General features: G+C 34.0%; 4 protein-coding genes across 5 annotated transcripts; 1 reads left to right on the top strand and 3 right to left on the bottom strand.

Annotated features, from left to right (window-relative positions):
- Positions 1-1,204: 1,204 nt before the first annotated feature.
- On the bottom strand, positions 1,205-11,587 carry LOC148202775 (protein CHROMATIN REMODELING 19-like). Its single transcript, XM_088110727.1, has 12 exons — positions 10,856-11,587; positions 10,632-10,749; positions 10,019-10,059; positions 9,671-9,921; positions 9,407-9,587; positions 6,406-6,591; positions 6,136-6,309; positions 5,878-6,036; positions 4,906-4,983; positions 4,676-4,812; positions 1,986-2,204; positions 1,205-1,838 (listed from the first exon to the last, which is right to left on the bottom strand). Exons 1-12 carry the CDS (start codon positions 11,372-11,374, stop codon positions 1,679-1,681), a joined length of 2,223 nt encoding a protein of 740 aa, XP_087966853.1. The 5' UTR covers positions 11,375-11,587; the 3' UTR covers positions 1,205-1,678.
- Positions 11,588-12,233: 646 nt separating this feature from the next.
- Positions 12,234-17,439, bottom strand: LOC148202773 (peptidyl-prolyl cis-trans isomerase CYP21-4-like). Of its 2 annotated transcripts, XR_015784745.1 has the most exons (8): positions 17,297-17,439; positions 16,666-16,705; positions 16,371-16,421; positions 16,160-16,245; positions 13,308-13,433; positions 13,038-13,188; positions 12,486-12,674; positions 12,234-12,361 (listed from the first exon to the last, which is right to left on the bottom strand). XR_015784745.1 is itself a non-coding variant. In XM_088108553.1 (7 exons), exons 1-7 carry the CDS (start codon positions 17,437-17,439, stop codon positions 12,588-12,590), a joined length of 684 nt encoding a protein of 227 aa, XP_087964679.1. In that variant the 3' UTR covers positions 12,234-12,587. The 2 variants fall into 2 exon arrangements, 1 of the variants encoding a protein (XP_087964679.1); XM_088108553.1 differs by having other exon boundaries at positions 12,234-12,674.
- LOC148202774 (uncharacterized) lies at positions 13,586-15,089 on the top strand. Its single transcript, XM_088108554.1, has 2 exons — positions 13,586-14,566; positions 14,648-15,089. The coding sequence occupies exons 1-2, from the start codon at positions 14,300-14,302 to the stop codon at positions 15,020-15,022; spliced, it is 642 nt and encodes a 213-aa protein (XP_087964680.1). The 5' UTR covers positions 13,586-14,299; the 3' UTR covers positions 15,023-15,089.
- A 1,266-nt stretch (positions 17,440-18,705) lies between the features above and the next one.
- LOC148202772 (uncharacterized) lies at positions 18,706-21,818 on the bottom strand. The gene is made up of 2 exons (XM_088110934.1): positions 20,902-21,818; positions 18,706-19,346 (listed from the first exon to the last, which is right to left on the bottom strand). Exons 1-2 carry the CDS (start codon positions 21,590-21,592, stop codon positions 19,000-19,002), a joined length of 1,038 nt encoding a protein of 345 aa, XP_087967060.1. The 5' UTR covers positions 21,593-21,818; the 3' UTR covers positions 18,706-18,999.
- Between the last annotated feature and the right edge of the window lie 1,218 nt (positions 21,819-23,036).

The following is a 23,036-nucleotide window of genomic DNA, read 5'->3' as shown; positions in this document are numbered from 1 at the left end:
AAGGACTTTTTTTATATTGATATTTAAAAAATATTCTTACATCAGTACAAGTACCCTCAATATGGCAATGCTGTATTTGTACTTCAAATTGAAACTTAGCAGAATGCTTCATAAATAAGTTTAAGTTTATGGACAGACAGCTGCCGAGAAGAACCAAATTCAGGATTTTGATATAGAGAGTGTGGAACTAAGAAGACATAATGAACTATGTTCAAAGATTTTAGACATCACCTTTCTCCCTCACAGCACCACTTAACATAATTCCTGCAGAAGTAGAGAAAGATCTAAGAACCAATACTGCAACGAAGTTACACGCTTTGTCCAGCCTAAGCAAGCTTATTTAGCCTTCCCATAACTCACCCAATCTCATTATACTTCCCTATTTACCCTATGTTTCTAGAACCCTCTTGCCAATCATCACTATCTGAAACTCGATATCTTTGTTTATGGTTAAGAGTGATGAATGTCCTTTCACCCCTACGATGATTCCGAGTTGGAATTTTGCTCACTAGGCTAATATGGCTATTTCTTCCACCGTCACCCTTACGCCTTCTCCAGGGTTATTTTTTATTGATACAATTTATAAATATTTTTCAAATTACACAATTCAAAATGTATTTTCAAATTAAATAATATCAAAATCTGTTTCTAGATTTTGCAGTCCAGATATACAATTTAATTTTAAATATATTTAGATAAAAAATATATTTTAAATTATACAATTTAAAATATATGTTTTCATTGTGCAATCCTACTATCCAACATACATTAAAGGATTTTATACATTTATGGTTTGCATAATTTAAATTATATTTACAGATTATACAATCTAGAATTCGTTGAACAACCCAAAATACATTTATAGAATGTAAAATTCGAAATATATTTATGAATGATACATTTACAAATTATGTTATCCAAGACCATACAATCCAAAATACTTTATTAAATTTCAAATTTCATAATTCAAAATAAATTTATGAATTATATAACTCAGAATGTTTCTGATGTATATACATCTAAACTTTTTTCCAAAAGAAATTACCGTAACATTGATGTTCGAAGGATAAAGGATAGCTGCAAAGCCCTCCACGGAAACCTCTTCGAATTCGACACAACGAAGAGTATTCTCAAACCTGCGTTGCTAGAATTAAGGGCGTAATATGTACGTCAATATAAGATTTGTTCTCTAACAAATTAACAGTAAAAGAAAAATGTCGTATATTTATAATCAATATTAACAATAAATGAAAATGTTATTATAACCATACATCTATCTCAAAAAAAAAAAAAGATAAATCAAAGTTGCCTTGCACATATGTTACAGCTGTATCTGACTGGTTAAAAGATGTGGCATTCAGAAGAAAAATAAAGATACGGAAAATTTAAAATGCACTGTAAGAGCTTTCTTCATTAGGGCTTCCGGAATAATGTTCAACAAATTTGCTATCTCTACCATGACTTTTAAACTAATTCTCCTATTGATTCTAACTAAACTATTCACTGTCATCAACACTTTAACATAAAGACTAATGTACATCAATAATGGTTATCGCATTCTTAACCAATTTGTAGGGCGGGAGTTTTCTTCTATCCCAGATCAACAGATTAATTCAAGATCGGAGCTATAGTAAAGGAGTAAAGATAAATTAAACTGTGTTTTCCTTAGCTCAAAATTTTAACTCAATAAAATAGCAGACAATATCTCTCCCATGGTCTTCTCGGGCATGTCACCTTCATTGATCTCCTCCATGGACTCGAGAACGGCAGCATCTAATACTAGTTTTCTTTTTGCAATCTCATACACATTTTCATCAACTGTTCCCTTGGTCACTAGCCTTCAATGGAAAATGTCATAAGAAAATAGTCACCAAGACATTCAAACAGTTTCAAATTATAAGGGTTGGACTTTAACAAAGAAAAACACAGGATTTAGCACTTTTACGAATGTTAATGGGAGTGAAGGAAAAATAATGGGTAAATACCGATATATGGTTACAGGCTTTGTTTGACCAATTCGATGGCAACGATCTTCAGCTTGCCTATCAATCTGTGGGTTAAAATCCATGTCATGAATCACAACTGTATCAGCTCCTGTTAAGTTTAAGCCCTGACCACCAGCTCTCGTGGAAAGTAAGCAGGCAAATATTGAAGTATCGTTATTGAACGTATCAACTATTGTTTGCCTCTCCGCTACCTGTGTACTGGCAATCAAATAGTAGGATCTCTAAGATTTTAAACAGCATAGGATAAAAGTGTCTGACGACCAATATTGAAAATGGTAAACATTTTAACAGTCCACTTTATCAAAGGAGAGATGAAAATTGAATTGAACTTCTCACTGTTAATGAAAAGGAGCCATGAGTGACTTGAGTGAATTAGAACACACGAAAAAGGAAGGAAAAATTGCATAGCTAAAACGCCAATCTACTCACAAGTCAAGACATGCTTGCTATAATGCTACGAGAGTATATTTAATAAAAAAAAATTTAAAAAAATGTATTAGTGCATGTGAAATATTACTATAAAAGGTTAATTTTTCTTTCGTTAAATCATCTCACAAGTAAAAACTTCAGACAAACATGGCTTTAAAAAGATATAGAGACTTATATAACCGCTCTAGTTTTGTTAGTGATTAATTGTTAATTACATAGCGCAAGGGGATCCCATGAAGGATTTCAGTGTTGCTTAAATTTGACAATGGCTTCCCACCTTTAGTTTGAAGATGATGCATTCTCTTTAGGGAGAAACATACCAATACTTTGATGAATTGTGCTCTTTCAAAGTCGAGGCAGTGAGACCCACTCCTGATCATCATTCAATATCATGACCCCCCTAATTATTACTAAGTTATCATATGATATCCCTCTCCTACTTCTCTTTTTTTTCATGTCTTTTATTACCATTCCGAAAATATGATTGAAGCACTTAATCATCCCGCTGGCAACAAGTCATAATTGTTGAAATACAAGTTCTTTACCATAATCACACATAGTTTGGGTAAAAGAAAATCTTTTGTCAATGGATATACACCATTCAAGTTAGGTCAGATGGTGAAGTTAATTGTCTTAAAGCCCAGTTGTTGACCAAAGGATATACTCAAATATATGGTCTGGATTACAGTTATGCTTCTTCTCATGAAGAAAAAATGACTATTTTTGTTTCTTCATTAATCGGATATCAAATATGTTTTCCTTCATGGTGACCTAGAGGAGGACATCTACATGAAGCAACCCTCAATCAAGAGTGTAGGTCAGGTTGTAAATTAAAGATGATCTCTATGGTCTCAAGCAATCTCTTAGTGCTTGGTTTGGATAGTTTAGTCATATTCAAATCTTTAGTAAAACAGAATGAAGCATAAATCTTTTATTGTCATTATACATCTCCAGGAAAATGTGTTTACCTAATTGTGTATGTTGATGACCTAGTTCTTACCGGGAATGATGATACCAGAACTACTTAGCTAAAGCATCATTTGTGCAAATACTTTCAAATTGAAGGTCTTGTCTCTCATACTTTCTAGGCATTGAAGTGGCTCAATCAAAAGAATATATTGTGATTTCTCAAAACAAATGTGTTAGATATCTTGAAATAAACAAGGTGAGTCCTTCTCAAACAACTCTACAAATTGCTTCCAACCTTGTGTTTCACAAGACAGCACAGAAAATGAATATCATGTTAGAGAAAAGTTGTTGTCCAAGGAAATTTGCACTAGATCTGTTGGCTCCAATGATCAACCTCCATACATTTTGACAAAATCTGAGAGAACCTCAAATTATATATTTATATGTTCCAAGCTTGGAACATATATTTGTATGCTTCAAATTAAGGAGTGTGTAAATAGTTTATATTATCTTCTAAGCTAAAGTTGTTTAGTGTTGTATCAATCCGCAACTTAGAATCCTAGGGTCAAACATATATTTTCTTTCTTTCCTTAAGCTTATGTTGTAAGCCATTGGTCCATACATATATGTGTGTACACACACACATATATATAGACACACGCCACACGTATATATACACTAGTATGTGAACCTGTGCAAAACACACGGACTTTTAAAATTATAATATATTTATTATATTAATTTAACTTTATAAAAATATAATTATAATTTAATATAAGTATTTTATTTTATAAATTTAATAATAATATTTGATTGTTTTAATATGAAACTGCATTTAAGTTGTTTATACATTTTTGTAATAAAATGCATTCTACATAAACAACATTTTTTAATTGACTTAATTAAAATAAAGACTCAAAATTCAAATTTAAATGAAAGAATGTTTATCAATTTTACATGTTTTAAGAATAATTAATCAAATATTCTATTTATGAATCAAAAGAGAAATCTGAGTTAAGATCTCCCGAGCTCTTTTTTTCATATATATACTCCTTCAAGTACTCTATATTTGTTCCTATCATCCTGTAACATTTCAAACTTTTCATCCAATCCTTAAACTAATTTAGCAACTTCTTTAATCCCGTGATGTGGTGAACTCAACAAAAACATGCACACATATACATACAAACACTAGATTACTTTCAACATATTACTCACATAGATGACTTAATTTTCTCCTTGTTTGTTAATGTACTGAATAAAATAATCCTTTTCAAAGATACCATACCTTTTTAACTTTAAAGTGTCATAATGTCAAAAAACAAAATTACCTTCCATCTAGCCGCCTATAGGTCAATCCAATGACATCCAAACTCCACTCCAATATGTCAAGCATTGAGGTCCATTGACTAAAGATCAAGACTCGATGGCCATCCTTCTTTAGTGAAGGAAGAAGTTCTGCTAAGGCCTACATGATAGGTCAATCTCAGGATACCCAGCACATAATTATGCCGCCACTGTATATTTGACAATTACAGAAATTTTAGTCATAAATCCATACCCGACATTTTGCAGAAAGCATAACATGCTTATCCGAAAGGATCCCCTTTTTATCATTGACACCATAGTGAAGTAAAAGCTGCAAGTAAAAAATTTACAGCTTGAAATTTAAGCCAATGCTATCCACAGTAAACAATCATCAAGTAAAATTTTATAATTACAATGTCACTACAACAGCTTGTATTAATGAAATGTCAACACTGTATTCTACCTTGCTAGAATGAGAACAAGGATAATACAGAGCAGCGTAAGAGGTGTTATGACAAAACACTAACATAGAAATGGTTAAATATTTATAAAATGCATCAGCAAACACAAATCAATTAAACATTGTAAGATGCAGCTAGAAACCATCTAATATAATGCATTTATTGGGCATCGATAGAATGGGAAAAAAGGTTGTTTGATAGAAAAACTTAGCAGAACTCGCTTAAAAAGTAATCCAATGATTTTATTAAATTTTAGTTTCTTGCATAGCTTAATGACCCTGATTGGTCAATTTAGCTGCCCAATATAATGGTTCAGGCTGGTTGTTGCAGTTGTTGCATGTTGTCCATTGCTACTCAAGTATCAGACATTCCTTGTTTGCTGTGCCTAAAACACTATTAGAATTGTGAAAAAAAAAGGTTGACTCATGTAAAAGTTCTAGTTAAATAGAGAGCAGTTGATTGAAATAACCAATATCAGACTTTCATCTAACGTAAATGATTCCGCAACACAGGGTCTTAAGCAGTTAGTTTCATACCCAAGCCTGGATTTTAAGTTGTCAATTATCATTTTTTTACCATAGAAACATGGGGCTTTTGGGCTTTCACCAAAAGGAATTTGATAGTGAAGAAAAGGGGATGCAAAATGTGTGCTTTTGCCCATTATTGGAGCATCGGGATGAGCTAACACAAACTACTTGAGCATATTGATGCAATACATACATAGAGAGAGTGAGCAAATGCATTGTTCTGAGTAGAAGATTTACCCGGTGAATAGAAAAGTCGTTGTAATTTTTAAGTTCCTCTATAACTCTGTCCAAAGTACATTCAAAACCAAAAGCACCTATTGGATGTAGCTTCCTAGCAAAGCGGATGACATCCTCATCATTGTAGATTCGCCTTATTAACAAGGGATGATTTGCTATCTAGAATAAGAATACAGAAATATATTACCAAATAAAAGAGAGCAGTTTAAATCCAAACAAAATATAGCTTCATTTTAAGTCAAAACATAAATCAGGAACCTTGCGGAACTGAACGAAATAGTTATTTATCTGTCGCCGGGGAAGAACTGCTAGTAAATTTTTTGAATTAAGCTCAGAACATTTTGCCATCCGAGCTTGTGAAACTGCACGATACTCTTCAATGGCTTCCTTGTAAGCAGATTCCTGCTGCCTTTCCATTATAACATATTCAACCTGCAGTAACAAAAATTGAAAAATAGAAACAAGGACATAATGAAGATTAAGAGTATAATAAAACAAAAAAATTTGCACCAAAGGTGACAGACATACTTGCTGTATTTTTGGAACAAGTTGTTGCATCACGTCAGATTTCAGTCGGCGCAAAATAAATGGCCCCAAGATGGATTTCATCCGACCAATTAAATCTCTATCTTCTGCATTTAGTAACTTTTTTAGGTCAACGTCTTCAGAAGCAAAAATATCAGGCATCATAAACTCCAACAATGACCATAATTCCTGCAACAAATTCACAACAAAGCTTGCTTCAGCAACTAAATTTATATTAATGCCAGCAAAATCAACAGGTTAAGACAAACCAGAGAGATTTTGTTCAAGATTTAAGTACATTATTGGCACAGAATACAAATGACAGGGTGTCTTCCTTTTCTCCACCTTGACTGTAACTGTGTATTATTATTCCTTGAAAGGAGCTGAACTCAGATTCCAGGATATTCAGAACAACTTGCATACACTACTCAATCAACTAAGCTAGACCTCCTTGGTATACAAGCTTATTAGACACTTCTAATTCTATTTGTGTTTTCATATACGTGTATATAAGGAGATACAAGGGTGATGCAGCAAATCAAAACCCAGGAGGAAAGAAATAACAGAAACTGCACAGCTGACAGCTTGGGGGGGGGGGATGAACAGAGACTAGATTCTTGGGTTTCCTTTTATTTTTATGATATTTCATAATATAACAACAGGGTCTTGAATCACGTTGATCAGACCACATTCCATAATACAACAATTGTTTCCATTCAATTTCCTTCCCTGCAAATACCTGAATTCACACTAATTCAAGATCCCTTGCCACATCACTACTCTCCTAACTAATTACTATTCTCTGCCCTGCTTTCTATGTTCTAGAATAAACCTTCAGACTTTGGGCCTACAATGTATCAGCCCATCCTCCACTACTCCCTTCTTGCAACTGTATCAGCCCATCCTCAACTTCTATAACATTTCATGGTGAATATCTTTGAGAAATTAGTTTTTCACAAAAGCATTGTGCACTCCATGTAGTCTAGCCATGGTAGTAAGTATCATAAATACAAAGCATACGATATGATAAGATTCTCCACCTCCACTATATCAATCACTTGAAGACTTCTGTTTGCTCCCGTATCATGTTATAGTGTACGATTCCATCTTCGAATCATCCTAAATCGTAGCATCCAGGGGCAGAGATGTTACTCACTGTGGCACCCATCACAGCAACGACTATTGTTGCAGCAACTATCGCAATGGCTCAGGCAGTTGTGCCTCTCGCTGCCTCCTAGCGGTGAGGGAGAAGAAGCCGACAGACCTCACAATAGCAACGCCTCTCTCGGTGGCTACTCGCAACAGCGACTCTCATGACATCAACATACCTGGCGATGGCACAGCCTCGACGCTAACTTCATGTGCGTTCGTGAACAAGGACAGACAACCCTAGGGCTTTTTAGTGGGTTGGAATTGGGATCTTTTTTAACTTCAAATTTTAGCCCATTTTGTTTAAAGAATTTTAAAGCCCAATTAGTAAATGGTGACTCCCTCTAAAACTACTACTGCACCCAAAAAAACAGGTGACTCTGGAATCTATCACTCACCCAAAAGATTAAAAAAGGTGACTGTCTGAAAACTGCCACTGCACTGAAAACTGTCATCTTTCTTTCTTATTCTCTTGGGGTCAAATATTTATCAACCCATATATTTTTCTCCATTTAACAAAGGAGTTTGGTCATACAAGCTAACCCAATCCAACCATTACAATAATTTATCCACTATACAACCACTCTTTTTTAATGTGGTTGTTATTATTAATTACATCTTTTACATGTTTATATGTCTTGATTGTTATGTTTTTTAATCTTACGATTCAAGATATAAAACAATTCGCGATTCAAAAAATAAGCTCTCCGAAACGTTACCATGAGTCTAGCTCACATAGGCAGATAAAACCGTTGATGTGTATTCTCTATGCATCTGTTTTCAAGGATTTATAAGTGTCAAACTTTTTATGTAAAGACTTACATGATTCTGTATATAAATTAAAGTTCCTATTAGAATCACTGTAAGTCTGTAACTATTCCAGTACAAAATATACAGTACAACTAAATCTGCAGGAAAGAAATGTAATAGATGGACAACCCCTTTGCTGTCAAAAAGAAAAAAGTTGTCATCAGCAAAAATGTAAATACAACTTTACAAGTATCAACCTCCTAAAAGCCGCCCTCAAAAACCCAAAACATTTAATAAGTCTACTCACCTGACTAAAAAACACTCAAGACAGGGCCTTTATGATAAGCTCCAGATTAAGTAGGGGCCAGATAAAGTCAATGCTCTGCTTATGTCAGTTGATTCTCCAATTAGGGGAGGGACAGACTTGTACAGAACAAATGAGAGGGGGATTTTGTTAGAGGACAAAGCGACAGAGAGACAGAAAGCAAGTGTGTTATATAGGCAGTTCAAAGGAAGAGAAAGAGAGGCATATGTTCAGATTCAGCTGGCCAGGGGTCATAGGTTTGTTTACCTTGGTTGGGCGTGTTTGCTTTTTCTTTATGTTTTCTTCTACTTCTTTGTCAACAAACATTCTACCTAGTTTAGGTAGTAATTTTTTCTACCAGTATAACTGTCCTATTCTTCCTAAAAGTATTTCACAGCTCCAGCTCTTATTCTGCCTAATCCCATCCACGCATTGTTTTCAATCAAAATATAGTCAGATTCTACAGTAATAGAATTAGAATGAAAGAAGAAGAATCCCAATTATACAAAGGACATATCAAAGAGTTTTGAAGCTTATAGTCACATTCAGTGGAAAATTTAAAGTGTCAGTGTGACACGCCAGATATTGATTAGTTGAAGTTAAGCATGTGTTCCATGCTTCAGCAATGATCACAGCTTCCAAAAATGCTCTAAAATTACCTTTGTAATAGTGTCCAGCCACAACATATGAATTTTTTAAGAGAAGAAATTATTCCACTACTGACAAAATTAATAGTTTTTTTTCAGCAACAACAAAAACAGCTACAATGCAGCAAAGACATTCACTTATGTAGATACATACATGTAGATCATTTTGAAGTGGTGTCCCAGTCAACATCAAACGTTGGTTCGCATTTCGTGCAACAGACATCAGATTTTTCCACCTAAAGCTATTTTTGTCCTTCAAAGCATGTGCCTCATCCATCAACACACAGCTCCATCTCCATCTCTTCAGAATTTTCCGATCATCTTTCTGCTGTGCACTAGCATGAATATAAATTATAAAAATTTAATCAACATTTGAAGACAATACATATAAATGGTAGTTAAGAATATAGGAATGTACCTGTGACGCTCGTAAAGTGAATAACACACAAGAAGAACATTAAATGGAGGAGGCAATCCTGCCTTGGACAAAGAGTTCAACTCCTTGCAGTACGCTGCACGTCCAGCACCATGATATAGAAGAACAGAAAAGTACGGACACCATCTTTTTAGTTCCCTTTCCCAGTTTTCCAAAACAGAAGCAGGACAGACTATAAGATGTGGACCAGAATCATTGTGCAAGCGTTTCAACAGAGTTAAATATGTGATGGCCTGGATACAAATAACATGTCATATCTTAATTGAAAAGTCAAGGACTACAAACAAAAGTAGAACATGTTAAAAGTAGTGTTAAATAAGGATAACAAACCTGAACTGTTTTGCCGAGACCCATTTCATCCGCCAATATGGCTGTGACACGTGAAATCAAGTATCAAATCACAATTCTACGCAAGCATATTAATCTCTAATGGACGAACTATTGCATAATTAGAACCAGAAATATTCAAATTCTAAAAAACAAAATACAACTAAGCTCTAAAAAAGGCTATGCCAACAGTAAACACAAATCATATTACATTATATTGTTTCAATAAACACAAAATCAGGGGCAGCAAAACCAGATACGGAGCAAATATGACAATCCACAGTAAAGAACACCAGACCACAACATAAAAGTGTCACAATATTGAGAAATCTACAACGAAAGAGCCATCAATTAAGCCACTTCCCTTTTTCTCAAGGAAAACATCTACATAGTCCATAACGCAGCAACAAGCAACACGAACACACAAATTAAACTCAGCACACCATAAAACCCTTCAAAAACCCTAACAAAATACATACTAATCACTATTGCACAAACCTATTGCATAACTACAACCAGAAATATTCAAATTTCAAAAAAGGAAACCAATGAAGCTAAACACATAATCAGTTCCACGTGACCTAATACAAAAAACCGTCAAAACCCTAACAATTACCTCCTCCAATCCCCTTCCGATACAGCAGAAGCAAAAAGTTGACACCAACCAACTGATACGGCTTTAGCAATGGCTGAAAATCCGAATCCTCCGACGCACACGCAACATCCACATCCTCCTACACAACATCAACGGCATGGACTTCACCTCAAACGAACATATAATCTCTAGTTTCAAGCTTCAACCTAAACAAAACAAAAATACAAAACAAATCGCCGTTTAACCTGAGTCACGATCCTCACTGACGAAGACTCCGCCTCCGAATACCTCTCGCACGCGGTCCCCGTCGAGCCGAAGAGTTCGCCCTTCAACTCCGCAGAGATTCGCGCGCACTTATGCAAAGCCCTACCAACGACATCGTTTTCGTTCAACTCTTCAACTTCTTCTTCTTCCACCTCGTACAATTCCGCCACGCGTCCGTCTCTTCCACCGTTCTCCTCAGCGTCTTCGTCTTCGTCATCGATGATGAACCTCCGGCCTCGCGAGGCCGCCGCATAACCTCCGCCGGAAGCGTCCACGTCGGCGTCCTCGAGGTCGTCGAGGAAATCGGCGTCGTTCGGGGCGATTTCGACGCAATCGCTGTCGTTTTCGCTTAAAACGTCGACCTTAGAGGTGTAAGCGAAGGACTCGATAGGTGGAGGGGAAGGAGGAGACGAAGTGCGAGGTCGTTTGAGGACGCGCGAAGGTTTGAAGGAGTGATTCTCCCATTCGTCGTCGGAGATTTCGTACAAGTCGGGTTTCATTGCGTGCGATTGTTTGCCCTAGTGGTCGTTGGAGAGAGAGAGTTGAAAGTGAAGGAGTGGTGCTTTTGTAGTTGGACAAAAACGTTGTAGTGTGAGAAAAAGGGGAGAAGGGGAGAATCCGAGTGAGGGAAGATAGCGGAAGAAAAATCGCCGTGTGTCAAAGAGAGGAACGAGCGCGGGGATTGTCACGCTAAAGGCTAGTTTTCCACTTCTTTGCTCATTATTTACTTCTTTTTTTTTTAATGAACAATTTGATCATCTAGATGTGAGATCATGTAGACTTAATATTTTAAAAAATTAAAAAAATAATCTCATTTAGTACAAAATCTCACTATCACTGTTGTGGGAGAATGTAATTTTAAATATTAAATTCTAAATTAATAACTACTTTATAATTAAGTTATAAAATTAGGGCAAGATAACTCCTTGTTTAGGGATGGTTATTCAATATTTAAATTTCAGATATTTAATCAAAAGACAGAGTAAATTGCATTAATATTGTTTGAAGTTTTTAGAAGGAAAATGATATATTACCACAAAATTTTGACAAAATGAAAATTGGACTTTTTTGAATGGTGCGACTTCACTTTTTTGAAAACGATTAACTTAGCTTCGGTTCCTTTTTCTTTGTATTTGTTTCATTGAAACTTACCTTCTCTTGTACTCTATTTTTCCTTGCTATTAATATTATGGCCATTCCATTGACAGTCTTGATATGCTTAGCCTATTTTCTGCACTTATTGCTATTATAACTAAATAAAAATATGAATTAAGCATCAATATAAAATAAATTACAGAGCCAATTCTGACGCAGACCTAAAATGGTCATTAATTGAACACTATACATGAACTGCATAGGTAGGGAAAAAAAATACTTTGTTATCTCAATGTGCCTCCTTTGAGGTTACAAATGAAGTTTAATGCCAAAATATATATGAGGTGATATCACCAAACTGGCAAGTGGCAACAGACCTTCTTACATTCATCCTGCCACACCAAAAGAAGACCGAATAATGACAGAAAAGGGAAAAAAAGATTCCATAATCCTTGAATGGGCAACTGAAACATGTAGCTAAAACTGCATCAAAGATCAAAAGTTCCATTGACAAACCTAAAGTGAAATCCTTGAGGTTCTTCATCTGTGTAGAGAGGATTTTACCAAACATGTTATCAACAAAGTACTATTTACGATTTTGATTCAGGCAGAGAGCCTTCACACCATCTCTTTAAGAGCCACATCAAGTATCCCAATAGAAATTTTTGGTTGGTAATGTTCATCTGTATCCACTTCTTCAATTTCCTAGCATAGGATTGTGAAACCATCAGTATTAGCTTTAATTCTGAAATCTAGTGTTGATTTTGGACAGAGTCTGTCTGTTTATTCACATGACTTGCCATGTTTTCATTCCTATCTGATGTTACTGTCTTTAACCAATTTATTCATATGTCAAGATAAATATGGTACTGACTTCTATAACCATTATGGCTTATGCAAATTGATGAATCTACTAATAACTAAACAGATAAAATTATTTAAAATGATATGCATAACCTTAGCCAATAGGAGTAGGAAAGGACATAACCAGCAACAAAAGAAAAGGAAAAATAAAAACTGAGCATAGAATATCAGATGTGATAATGAGAATTAAGCAAATTCAGCCACCTGAACAATATCCTCTCCCTTGATGACTCGGCCAAACACAATAAGCTTTTCACTTAGATCTGGTATTGGTGCAGTTGTGATGAAAAGATCAAATCCTTTGTTGAAGTAATTACCCTTCGAAGTTCCAAGCATGAATGCTTCATGTCTCATACTAGTTAATCATCACAACATTTAGTAACTAGAAAAAAATATTCAGCTCACAGGTAGATTATCAATGGTCTAATGATATGATAAACATCAAATTGCAATTAAACAAAACAAAAAATAAACCTTGCATATTTCTTTCCTAACAAGTTCCAATCTTCAGTAGCTCCGGGCCCTTTGTTATGACCAGCCTGAATTACATAGTGCTTAATTACTTGGTGAAAAAGCATTCCCTTGAAGTGCCCTTTTTGACTGGAAAACAAAAAATTGAAGTTTGGTTGGAAGCATAAAGAGAATACATTCAAAGGAATTTCATAAGAGGAAAATAGGAGCTTGAAACTAAAGCAGTGAGATAGTGACATTAAAATAAAATAAAAAATTAGGAAAGGTTTTGTGCACAAACAAGTCCTTGAAGTTCTAGCAACTGAATATTTGTCCAGTCAAGACACATCATTATGTTCTTCAGTAGCTGACCAAGTACATTGGTATAGGCATTAGGGTATGCGCAGGATCCTAATAGAACAATCTTAAAATATAGTCATCAAAACTACTTGCATTAGAGTATCCTGACCATCTTCCTGTTTTTCATTAAGAAATCCCAGCAGAGGTTAATCCTCAACACGCCAACAAGATGCACAATTCAAACATAAAACTGAATGCCAAACAGAAGATGAAAGCCTTGTTTAGATAAAAAATTTCAAAAAAAACTTTTTGAAGGAAATATAAAGAAAAGATGGAAAAAGTTACTCCATAAATTAAAGGCATAATACCTAATTTTGTCCCCACTTTGGTTCGGAAATCTCAAGTTAGTCCCTTTATAGAAAAGTGAGTTGAATGGATCCTTACTTATAATTAATTGACTCTAATGAGTCCCTTCCGTTAAATAGAAGGAAACGGAGTTAGTGGACTGATGATGTGACAGTTGTCTTTGGTGAGGTGTCAATACGCAATTGTTTGCGTGCTTACGTGGTGTTAGGGTTCCCCATTTTCAAATTGGGTTGTATTAAAAATTGGGGATAAAGGATTTGGGGCTGATTTGTTCGAGATTAGGGCATGTGCGAGAAAGAAGACTGTCTGCCTCTGTTGGTCCTGATTTCAATCTGGACCCTGATTATCACATGCTTCCATTGGCAGACCTGGATTTGGTTACAGAACCACTGCCTGAGTTTATAGATGTTATGGAATGGGAACCTGAAGTTGAGGTGTTTAGCGATGATGCAGATTCAGAATATAACGTCACTGAAGATTGCTCTTCTAAGGGTGAGAAAGGATGTTCAACCTCCAATGCTTCTGGTGATTCAGGGTGCAGCACAGACAACAGCGAAGGGGAAGACAATCACATGGAAAGCATCCGTAGATCAAAGAGGAAAAAACAGAAGACTGAGGTACGTACAGGTTGAAAACTGTAAAGTGAACAATGGTTGTTAATTTTCTAACAACTTTAAATCATTCCGTTTTTTGTACAGACTGAGATTATGACTTCTTCTGGGAGACGTGTGAAAAGGAGGAACTTGGATGAGTGTGATGACAATACCATTGGGAGTAGCCGACGTAGGAAGGGAAAAAGTGGCCAAAAAATATCAAGAAGGAAATTTTCAAAATCTAAATCTTCCCGGCCTCAAAGGGCTGCTGCACGCAATGCTCTTCATCTATTTTCTAAAATTACTGGTACACCGACAGACGGAGATGGAGATGAAGATAGTTTGATTGGTGATTTTTCAGACAGTGAATCAACATTGCAAGAGTCTAATATTGACAGTGATGAATCTGATGGAACTTTACAGAATGATCAATTGAATTATCCCCAAATCAGCCCCAAATCCTTTATCCCCAATTTTTAATACAACCCAATTTGAAAATGGAGAACCCTAACACCACGTAAGCACGCAAACAATTACGTATTGACACCTCACCAAAGAAACTGCCACATCATCAGTCCACTAACTCCGTTTCCTTCTATTTAACGGAAGGGACTCATTAGAGTCAATTAATTACAAGTAAGGATCCATTCAACTCACTTTTCTATAAAGGGACTAATTTGAGATTTCCGAATCAAAGTGGGGACAAAATTGGGTATTATGCCTAAATTAAAATGTACTTATGTATAAGCTAATTTAGAGAAGCTTTCTCGTATTAGTGTAACCAAAAACTTATGTTTAATTAATGCATAAGTTAATGAAGAAAATTTTCAATTTTCCTTTCTTATTTTTGTTTCAAGTATTTTAAGAGATTATCCAAATAGACCCAAAGTAAAAATTAGATTATTTTAGAAAGTGAATTTTAGACCTAACTTAATTTCATAAAATCGGCTTATAATATAAGATTTTGTACACATTATATACTATAATTTGGTTATATATGTAGTTAATGTGAGGATCTTCAACATACTCCTGAGAATTAAGCATCTAGAGTGAAGATTAGATATTTGTGGATGATTCAAATAGACCCAACAAACCTTGTTAGAACCGGCTTTGATACCATCTTACATAGTGGATTTTAAATCCTAAATCAATTTCATAAAACCGAATAATAAGTAGTGGTTTTTACCTACTTATATATTCTATGATTTAATTATATTTTTAGTCGATGTGAGATCTTCAACATGTTTAGTGAAACTGTAGACTGAAATGAATCAGCACTGTCCTCTTCCTTAATTCCAAGACCAAGAAAATCTCATCAACCAACTTTTGAAGCCACTCCAACATCCCATAACACTAGCTTGTAGCGTAAACTATATGCCCCAAAAGATGAGAAGCATTCTGAATACGAGAACCTTAAATCCATATGATTTAACTAAAACCATATACTTCCATCTACTTAGTCTTTTAGGCTTAACTAAAGTAGACTTCCAATAATCTAATTACCAAAAAGCATGAAATTCTTCATCTTTTCCTTTAATACTCTCCCCAATTTCTTCATCAGCCATCATTTTAATTTCTTGAAATATAAACAGGATTAGGGGAGAACCAAGTACTCACCATAAATCTATGAATTCATCAACAACTTCAGGGGCACTTTCCTTGTAAAGTTCTACTATAATAGAGCCTTTAGAGGTAATTACTACCTATGATAAGGAAGAAATGAGTATCATTTTGTAAGTAAAAATTAATAATTTCACTTGACAACCACCTAGAACTTTGAAAAAAACAAGCTAACATGATCACAGCAGCATGGGGAATGAAAACTTACCGCATATCCAGGTAGATCAGATTTTTTGGATTCCACAAGTGTATTTTCATCCTGCAACAAATTAGTTACTAGAAATTATTAGATTAATCAAGGATCTAAGGAATATTCAGTATTAACTGATGAGGAGGGAAAAACCTTGACTTACCAGTATCCTTATCCAAAAGGAAAAAGAAAAGTAATATACATGTTTGAATTATAAACTTAAGGAAACACGTCGCAAGATACTAGACAGCAAATAAATTTAAAATGGCTACAAAGTTATCGAACCCTTTACAATGTAATATTAAGTCCGTACCTCAGAGACTGAAATGTAGCTCTCTGGTTGAAGTCTCGTCCTGAATGCAGCAGGTAATATAATGAATTATTAGATAACAGAAATGCTCTTTTGAAGTTCATTTTGTATGAGAAAATGAAACACGGACTGTTTAATGTTAATCTCTATTTCTTTATTATCACATTCTCAGACACCATATTAGCAATAGAGGTTCCATTTAAATTCATTTTTTAATAAGTTTGAATCACTCAACAAATGTAGTAGAAAACTGGAAAAAAGATTTTGTACATGTTGACAAACAAATATTTACAGAACAATAAAGCCGAAAACTGAAGTGTCATCAGCAAGCATTCATTACACATTACACAATAACAAGTAACCAATAGTAATAGTATCCCAAATATTCTCACAATGATGCGGAAGAACAGACTAATCTCACACAAGCTAGAGCTACATTTGTACAAGTACATTTGCATAATTTCGTGAGTGATTTTTTATCAGGAAACAAGTATTGTGTATCATTTGTTGCACTACAAAATTGCCTTCTCCAATGTCTATAAATAGAAAAATACATAAGCATGACAAGAATCAATGAATAAAATATAATAGCGGTGGCACTTATGCGAGAAGGCGTTTTCTTACTTTTACTAACCTGTTGGACCAGTGTCTATAAAACATGAAATACATAAGCATGACAATAATCAATGTACAGACTATAATAGTTGTGGCACTTATGCGAGAAGGTCCCTTCTTCCTTTTGCTTTGCTGTAGCAGAACATGAGGTTTTATCCCCATTTAGCCTAATCATCAGTTTCGAGAATCATCAATTTCAAGTCATCAGCAATTCAAAATCAAATCTTCCAATTGAAAAACAAATCAACCAAAAGAAAATTAACAACAGCGGCAGAGAAATCACTAAGTTTATTCAATAACAGATCACCAATTCTTGTTATTAATTTTTAAACATTTAGGAGTTTAATTTCTATGTATTGTTAGTGTAAAATATCTATACAGAAATCATATATAGTTATGACTCTTAAGGTAATTACATTAAAACTGAACAAAATGAACAGTGATTAGATGACAGAGTAACTCGACACTTGAAATCAAAAACCACATATTCCCATGACTTAAAGTTTGAAACTTTCAACATGGCTAAGAACTTTCCTCCAGTACCAGCCAATATCCATTGCAAGATGCTCTCAAACACAGATTGACATCAAACCAATGTATAGACAGTTGCAACAACTAAGGTTTTGGACTCAAAACAAAAATGGTTCAACGCTAAGAGAAAAACAAGCAATACCCGTTATTTCTGAGAACTCAAATGGAGCATAACTCATAACCCTTCTCCTACTACTTGTATAGTCTGAAGAAAACATATAAACAAAACATGAAAATGCAAATAGAGAATAAATACCTCGATGAAATGGGAAGGAAATTGAAGCAGCGTGGATCACAGGAAAGAGCGTGAGAGAGAGAATGAAACAAAGATGAGATTGTGTTGGATTTGTAAAGAGCCAAAATTGAAGGATGCGGGAAGCACGTCAATGAGTTTCAACAAGAGAAATGAACCAAATTTGAAAGATAAATGCGCTCTTCTTGATGAAACTGAAAACACAAACCTCACCGTTTTGCTGTGTCCTTTTAACTTTTTTTAGAAATGATACTTTCACACCAGTTAATATTTTATATTCATATTTATTCGATACTATTATTTTTTATTTTTTATTTTTTTCTTAATAAAATATAAAAATTTACTCTTATATAATTATTTTTCCTATATCGTATAAAATGAATGTAAAATGTTTCATCCTACAATTATCCTTTAACTTTATCTGTTATGTTTTTGTTTGTAAACTAAAACAAATAAAAGTAACGTTATATACATCTATTAAACTTATTATTAAAAAAAACAATATCAAATTTTATTAAAGAATATTTTAATATTAATTTTTTTAATAAAGTTAGGTATATTAAAAAAGTTTTAAGCACTATACATCATTAAATAAATTATATATATCGATCTCTGGCCAAACATATACTTATTTTCTTCTTTCACGTTTTATCTTCTGTATTGATTTTCTTTGTCTTTCTTTTTTTTCACAGATGATCATTATAGTTTAACTATATTTATTTTGTTATTTTGTTTTTCGAGATGCAAATTTATATTTTTTAAACAAAACTTCAAATATTCACTCATGGATAATTATGCAACCAATTTGGTTGATTTCCAACATTAAAAGAATGTCAATAACCTACAAAATACAAATAGAAAGACTATTTAACATGGATTAATCTATTAGTAAAACATATTATAATTAATATTTATAAACTATTTCTTCCACAAAAACATTAGGAAGAACATGCATGATCATCAGCATTTCCAGCACCATGATCTTTGTTCATGGTGATGAATGATTGAATGACACCAGTGAGGTTGGTTACTGCAGAAACAAGGTTGGTGATTCCTTGCTGGTTCACTTGGTTACGTGTTTCTTCAATGTGAAGCCCTCGCCGATGAAGCTCCATCATCTCTCGGTGCCTCTTCTCCTTCTTCTCCTCACAGCTCCTAAGAGCTTGTGCCAACTCTGATGCACTGCGCATGATGCTTGATCCAAGCTTCTGCTCAAATTTCCTGCGTTTCGATTCTGAGTTTTCGTCATCGTTTTTGCATTCTGTGCCACTCGATTCTGATCCCTCTACAACACCCATCACATCACAGGTATTATAATCACCGTATTTTCAATGGAGGAAGACGGAAAATAACACATGCATGTATATAACTATTGAAAAAAAACATTTTCACATTAAGTAATACATATGCATTTAAAACTTTTCTTAAGTAATACATATACAAGTGGAATATATATATATAAAAAAAATTTCCTTCTAAGAAAGTAATTTTAATGTTGAAAAAATAAATGAATTTCTCGATATATTTAATTACTATAGTGCTTTGTATCATCTGACTAGTACATGTTAGACCTCATCCAAACTTAGACCATGTTATTTATTATAAATCAATTTATACATTGAGTTTTATATATGATTACAAAAATAATACAAATAAAATATTATATCAAGAAAAAAAAATTCTTACAAATATCAAGAAATATGCTAGGCTAGCTTTTCACATAAAAGAAGATGAATGGTAACAATCTAGTTTGTCATTTATTTCAGACTGAAATCATTGAAGTGAAACATATTCCTTCTCAATTTGATTGGTGTGTATATATAGATCTATTTTAACCTATGACATTCTTACTAAATGCGTGTGTGTTATATATATAGTTTTCTTTTGGGAAGATTCCATATATTATTGAACCTTATGTTACTCTTATAATATATAATATTATTAATTAAATTCAAGGTACATATATTAATAATAATTAATAAATAGTATACTGTAAATATTTAGTAAATATTATACTAATATAATCATTATACCACTAGGTGATTATTACACCGGTAAATATTCATGATCTCCTAGGACAACCCACAAAATCCAAGACAATGATGACATATGCATCATCCACGGGTATGCATGATGGTACTTTTGAAAATAGATTAATAAAGTCTTGAAACTTAAATAAAACAAGAGTTTTTATATGACATTAGACATATTTATTTTCTTATGAAAGTTTTAATATAATTATGAAGTTCCATGAAAAGGAGAAAGAAAGGGTGAGATTCAAAGAATGATGCAGAGTTTAGTTTTGGAAGTGTTTGTACAGTGTTGTTAGGTTTTAGTTTTACCAAAGGGCATTTGGCCCCATCACACATGTACCCTAAAGAAATACTGACTGTACTTTACCAAAAAGAATAACGGGTCCCATTAATTGTGGCAGGGTTTACAGACAGTACAAGTTTGACCAAGATCCAAACAAAACACAACACATCCAAAAATTATATCGAAAAAAGCAAACATACAAACAACCTAATTTTTTTCTCTCTATTTACATTTGTGAAAATAAAAATTATATAAAATGGAACACAATAAAATAACATAAAAAAAAAAGTAAATTTAATATATTCTTTTACCAGTGAATAACAAAAATAAAGATGAAAATTTAATTAGTACAAGAATAAATAAAAGAGAATCATTATTCATTTATATATAATTTTTAAGAAGATTAAGAATGAAAATGTATTATTATTTATGAACCACTTTTTAAATTAAAATTTAAAAAAAAAAAGAAGGAATAGTGTTGTTATTGTCCTAACTTGATGTTGATTATGAAATACATAGAGTACCTGAAACTGGTGGAGTAGTGGAGTCAACCGGGCGTGGTGGAAGAGACGGTGGTGGCAATAACAGCAGTGGCTGAGAAGCCGCCGGAGTTGTCTGGGAGAGTGGCTGTGAGGTTGAAGTTAGCAATGGCGTAACTTGTGGATGTTCCTGTGGTGGTGAATGGACAACGTTAACGAAATGGTGTTGGTGGTGATGATGAAGTTGTGAAGTGTGGGATTTCTTCTGCAACACTTGCGTGACAGCTTGGTAGACTTGGAGGAGCATGTTGGAGGGTAGTTTGTGTTCCTTACGTTGGTGTTTTTCCATGGTCCAGTAAGATTGGAACTGAAACTGGTTGTTGTTTGAAATATGCGATGAGGAGGAGGAGGATTTGGTGGCCTCGTAGTCTCGAACCTTCTTGTAGTCGCGTAAGAGGTTGTCCCATTTGTCGTTGCACTGGTTCTGGCTCCTCAAGCAGCCGTGGCTCCAGCAGTAGTTCTCCACCCACTTCCACCTTAGTTCGCCGCTGTTTCTGTTGGAAGAAGAGGGAGAAGAGGAAGAAGAAGGTGCTTTGAGCCTGCGTTCGTCGTCGAGCTTCTTGGCTGTGATGAGGATGAGAGTTTCTTGGAGGGTCCAGTTACCCTTGCGGTACTCACGAGCCATGGAAGAAGGGTAGAAGGTTGGGTCAGGTGGAGGTAAGTTTGGTTCAGACATGGTTGGTTGCGGTTATGGTTTCATGTGGCATGAGATTTTCAAAGAGATGGGGTAGGTGAATGTTTGAGTTTTTTTTTTTTCTGTGCTCAGATTGTGGGAAGAGAATACACAATGGAGAACAAAAAATAGTTATAATTTTCTTTAGAGTAACAATGGTTTCACATACGAACTTTTACATTTGATCTTAATTTCTCTTACTTTTTACTTTTATTTTAAAAAAATTAAAATAAAAAAAATTATGACTATTTTATTTTTATAATATATATTAAATATATATAAATATATGTCACTTTATCATTATTTTTTTCTTTATATATTTTACTCACTCCATTCTTTTTCAATTCAAGTAAGTAAAACAATTGATTTATTATGCTAAACTTAGTTTTTTCCCTGGATCTTAGAAGATGTAGATTTGATTTTAATTAGATAATTGGAATAGCTGTGTCACTTAAAAATATATATTGCAAAGAGACATCATTTATCCATATTATTGAGAAGATCACATAAGGACACATTTATGCTGTATAGAGGTATCATTTGATGATAATAGTGCATAAAGGGTTTTAGATGTATGTTTTTTTCGTTTTTTGACGTCTGATTTGTATTCGACGTCTTTGTGGGTGACGTTAGTCAGACGTCGGGGTATGACTCGGACGTCTATATAGACGTCCGTTGTGGTCAGGCCCGACGTCTATATAGACGTCCGAGGCATATCCCCGACGTCCATATGCCTGAAACGGGTTGTTAAGGGATTAAGGGGGTTAGACGTCTGTTGTGCACTAACCGACGTCTATTGGGTGTTTTTTTTTTTTAAAATTAATTTATTTTTGCAATAAAATCACACCTAAAAAACAGAAAATTGTCTCAAAACAATATAGTATAATATATATATATATATGCGTTTCATATAAAGAAAGTTCTACTTAATGTAAAAAATAATCCAATATGAAGATATAAACTTAAACTAAACCTAAGCAATGTTCATTAACAAATAAAAGTGTTCCTTGCTCCATCTTTGCAGAAGATAAGTTGTCCACTCCTGCCTTATCTGCCTAATTGTGTCCTCTTGTATAGGAGATGTACTCTTGAAGCGCTGCAAAATTGAAGAAAGATTCATTAGGATTTCATATATGTTTAAAGATGAATTTGATTTGTAATGTATTCAAGGTATGCATCATTATCTCATTCCAGTCATATGTAATGACAGCTCGAATGATGGTCTTAATCCAATACATGACATGAAAGCCACATTCCCATGAATCTTGCTGCTGGTTACACTAAAATGACAAACTAAATAGTCAAGAATTTAGATCATTCAATAACATTGAAAATGAATTAGAACTATAAATGACTTACAACCTTTGGATACAAAAATTGAACTAATTGACCTCGAGATTTACCAATAACTCTGTACAGATTGAAAACATAAAGTAAAATTATCATA

The sequence above is a fragment of the Vigna umbellata genome, chromosome 3 (assembly GCF_029865625.1).
Source record: "Vigna umbellata cultivar VRB3 chromosome 3, Vumbellata_1.0, whole genome shotgun sequence".
NCBI classification, from domain to species: Eukaryota; Viridiplantae; Streptophyta; class Magnoliopsida; order Fabales; family Fabaceae; genus Vigna; species Vigna umbellata.
This window is presented reverse-complemented; position numbering and strand designations above follow the sequence as displayed.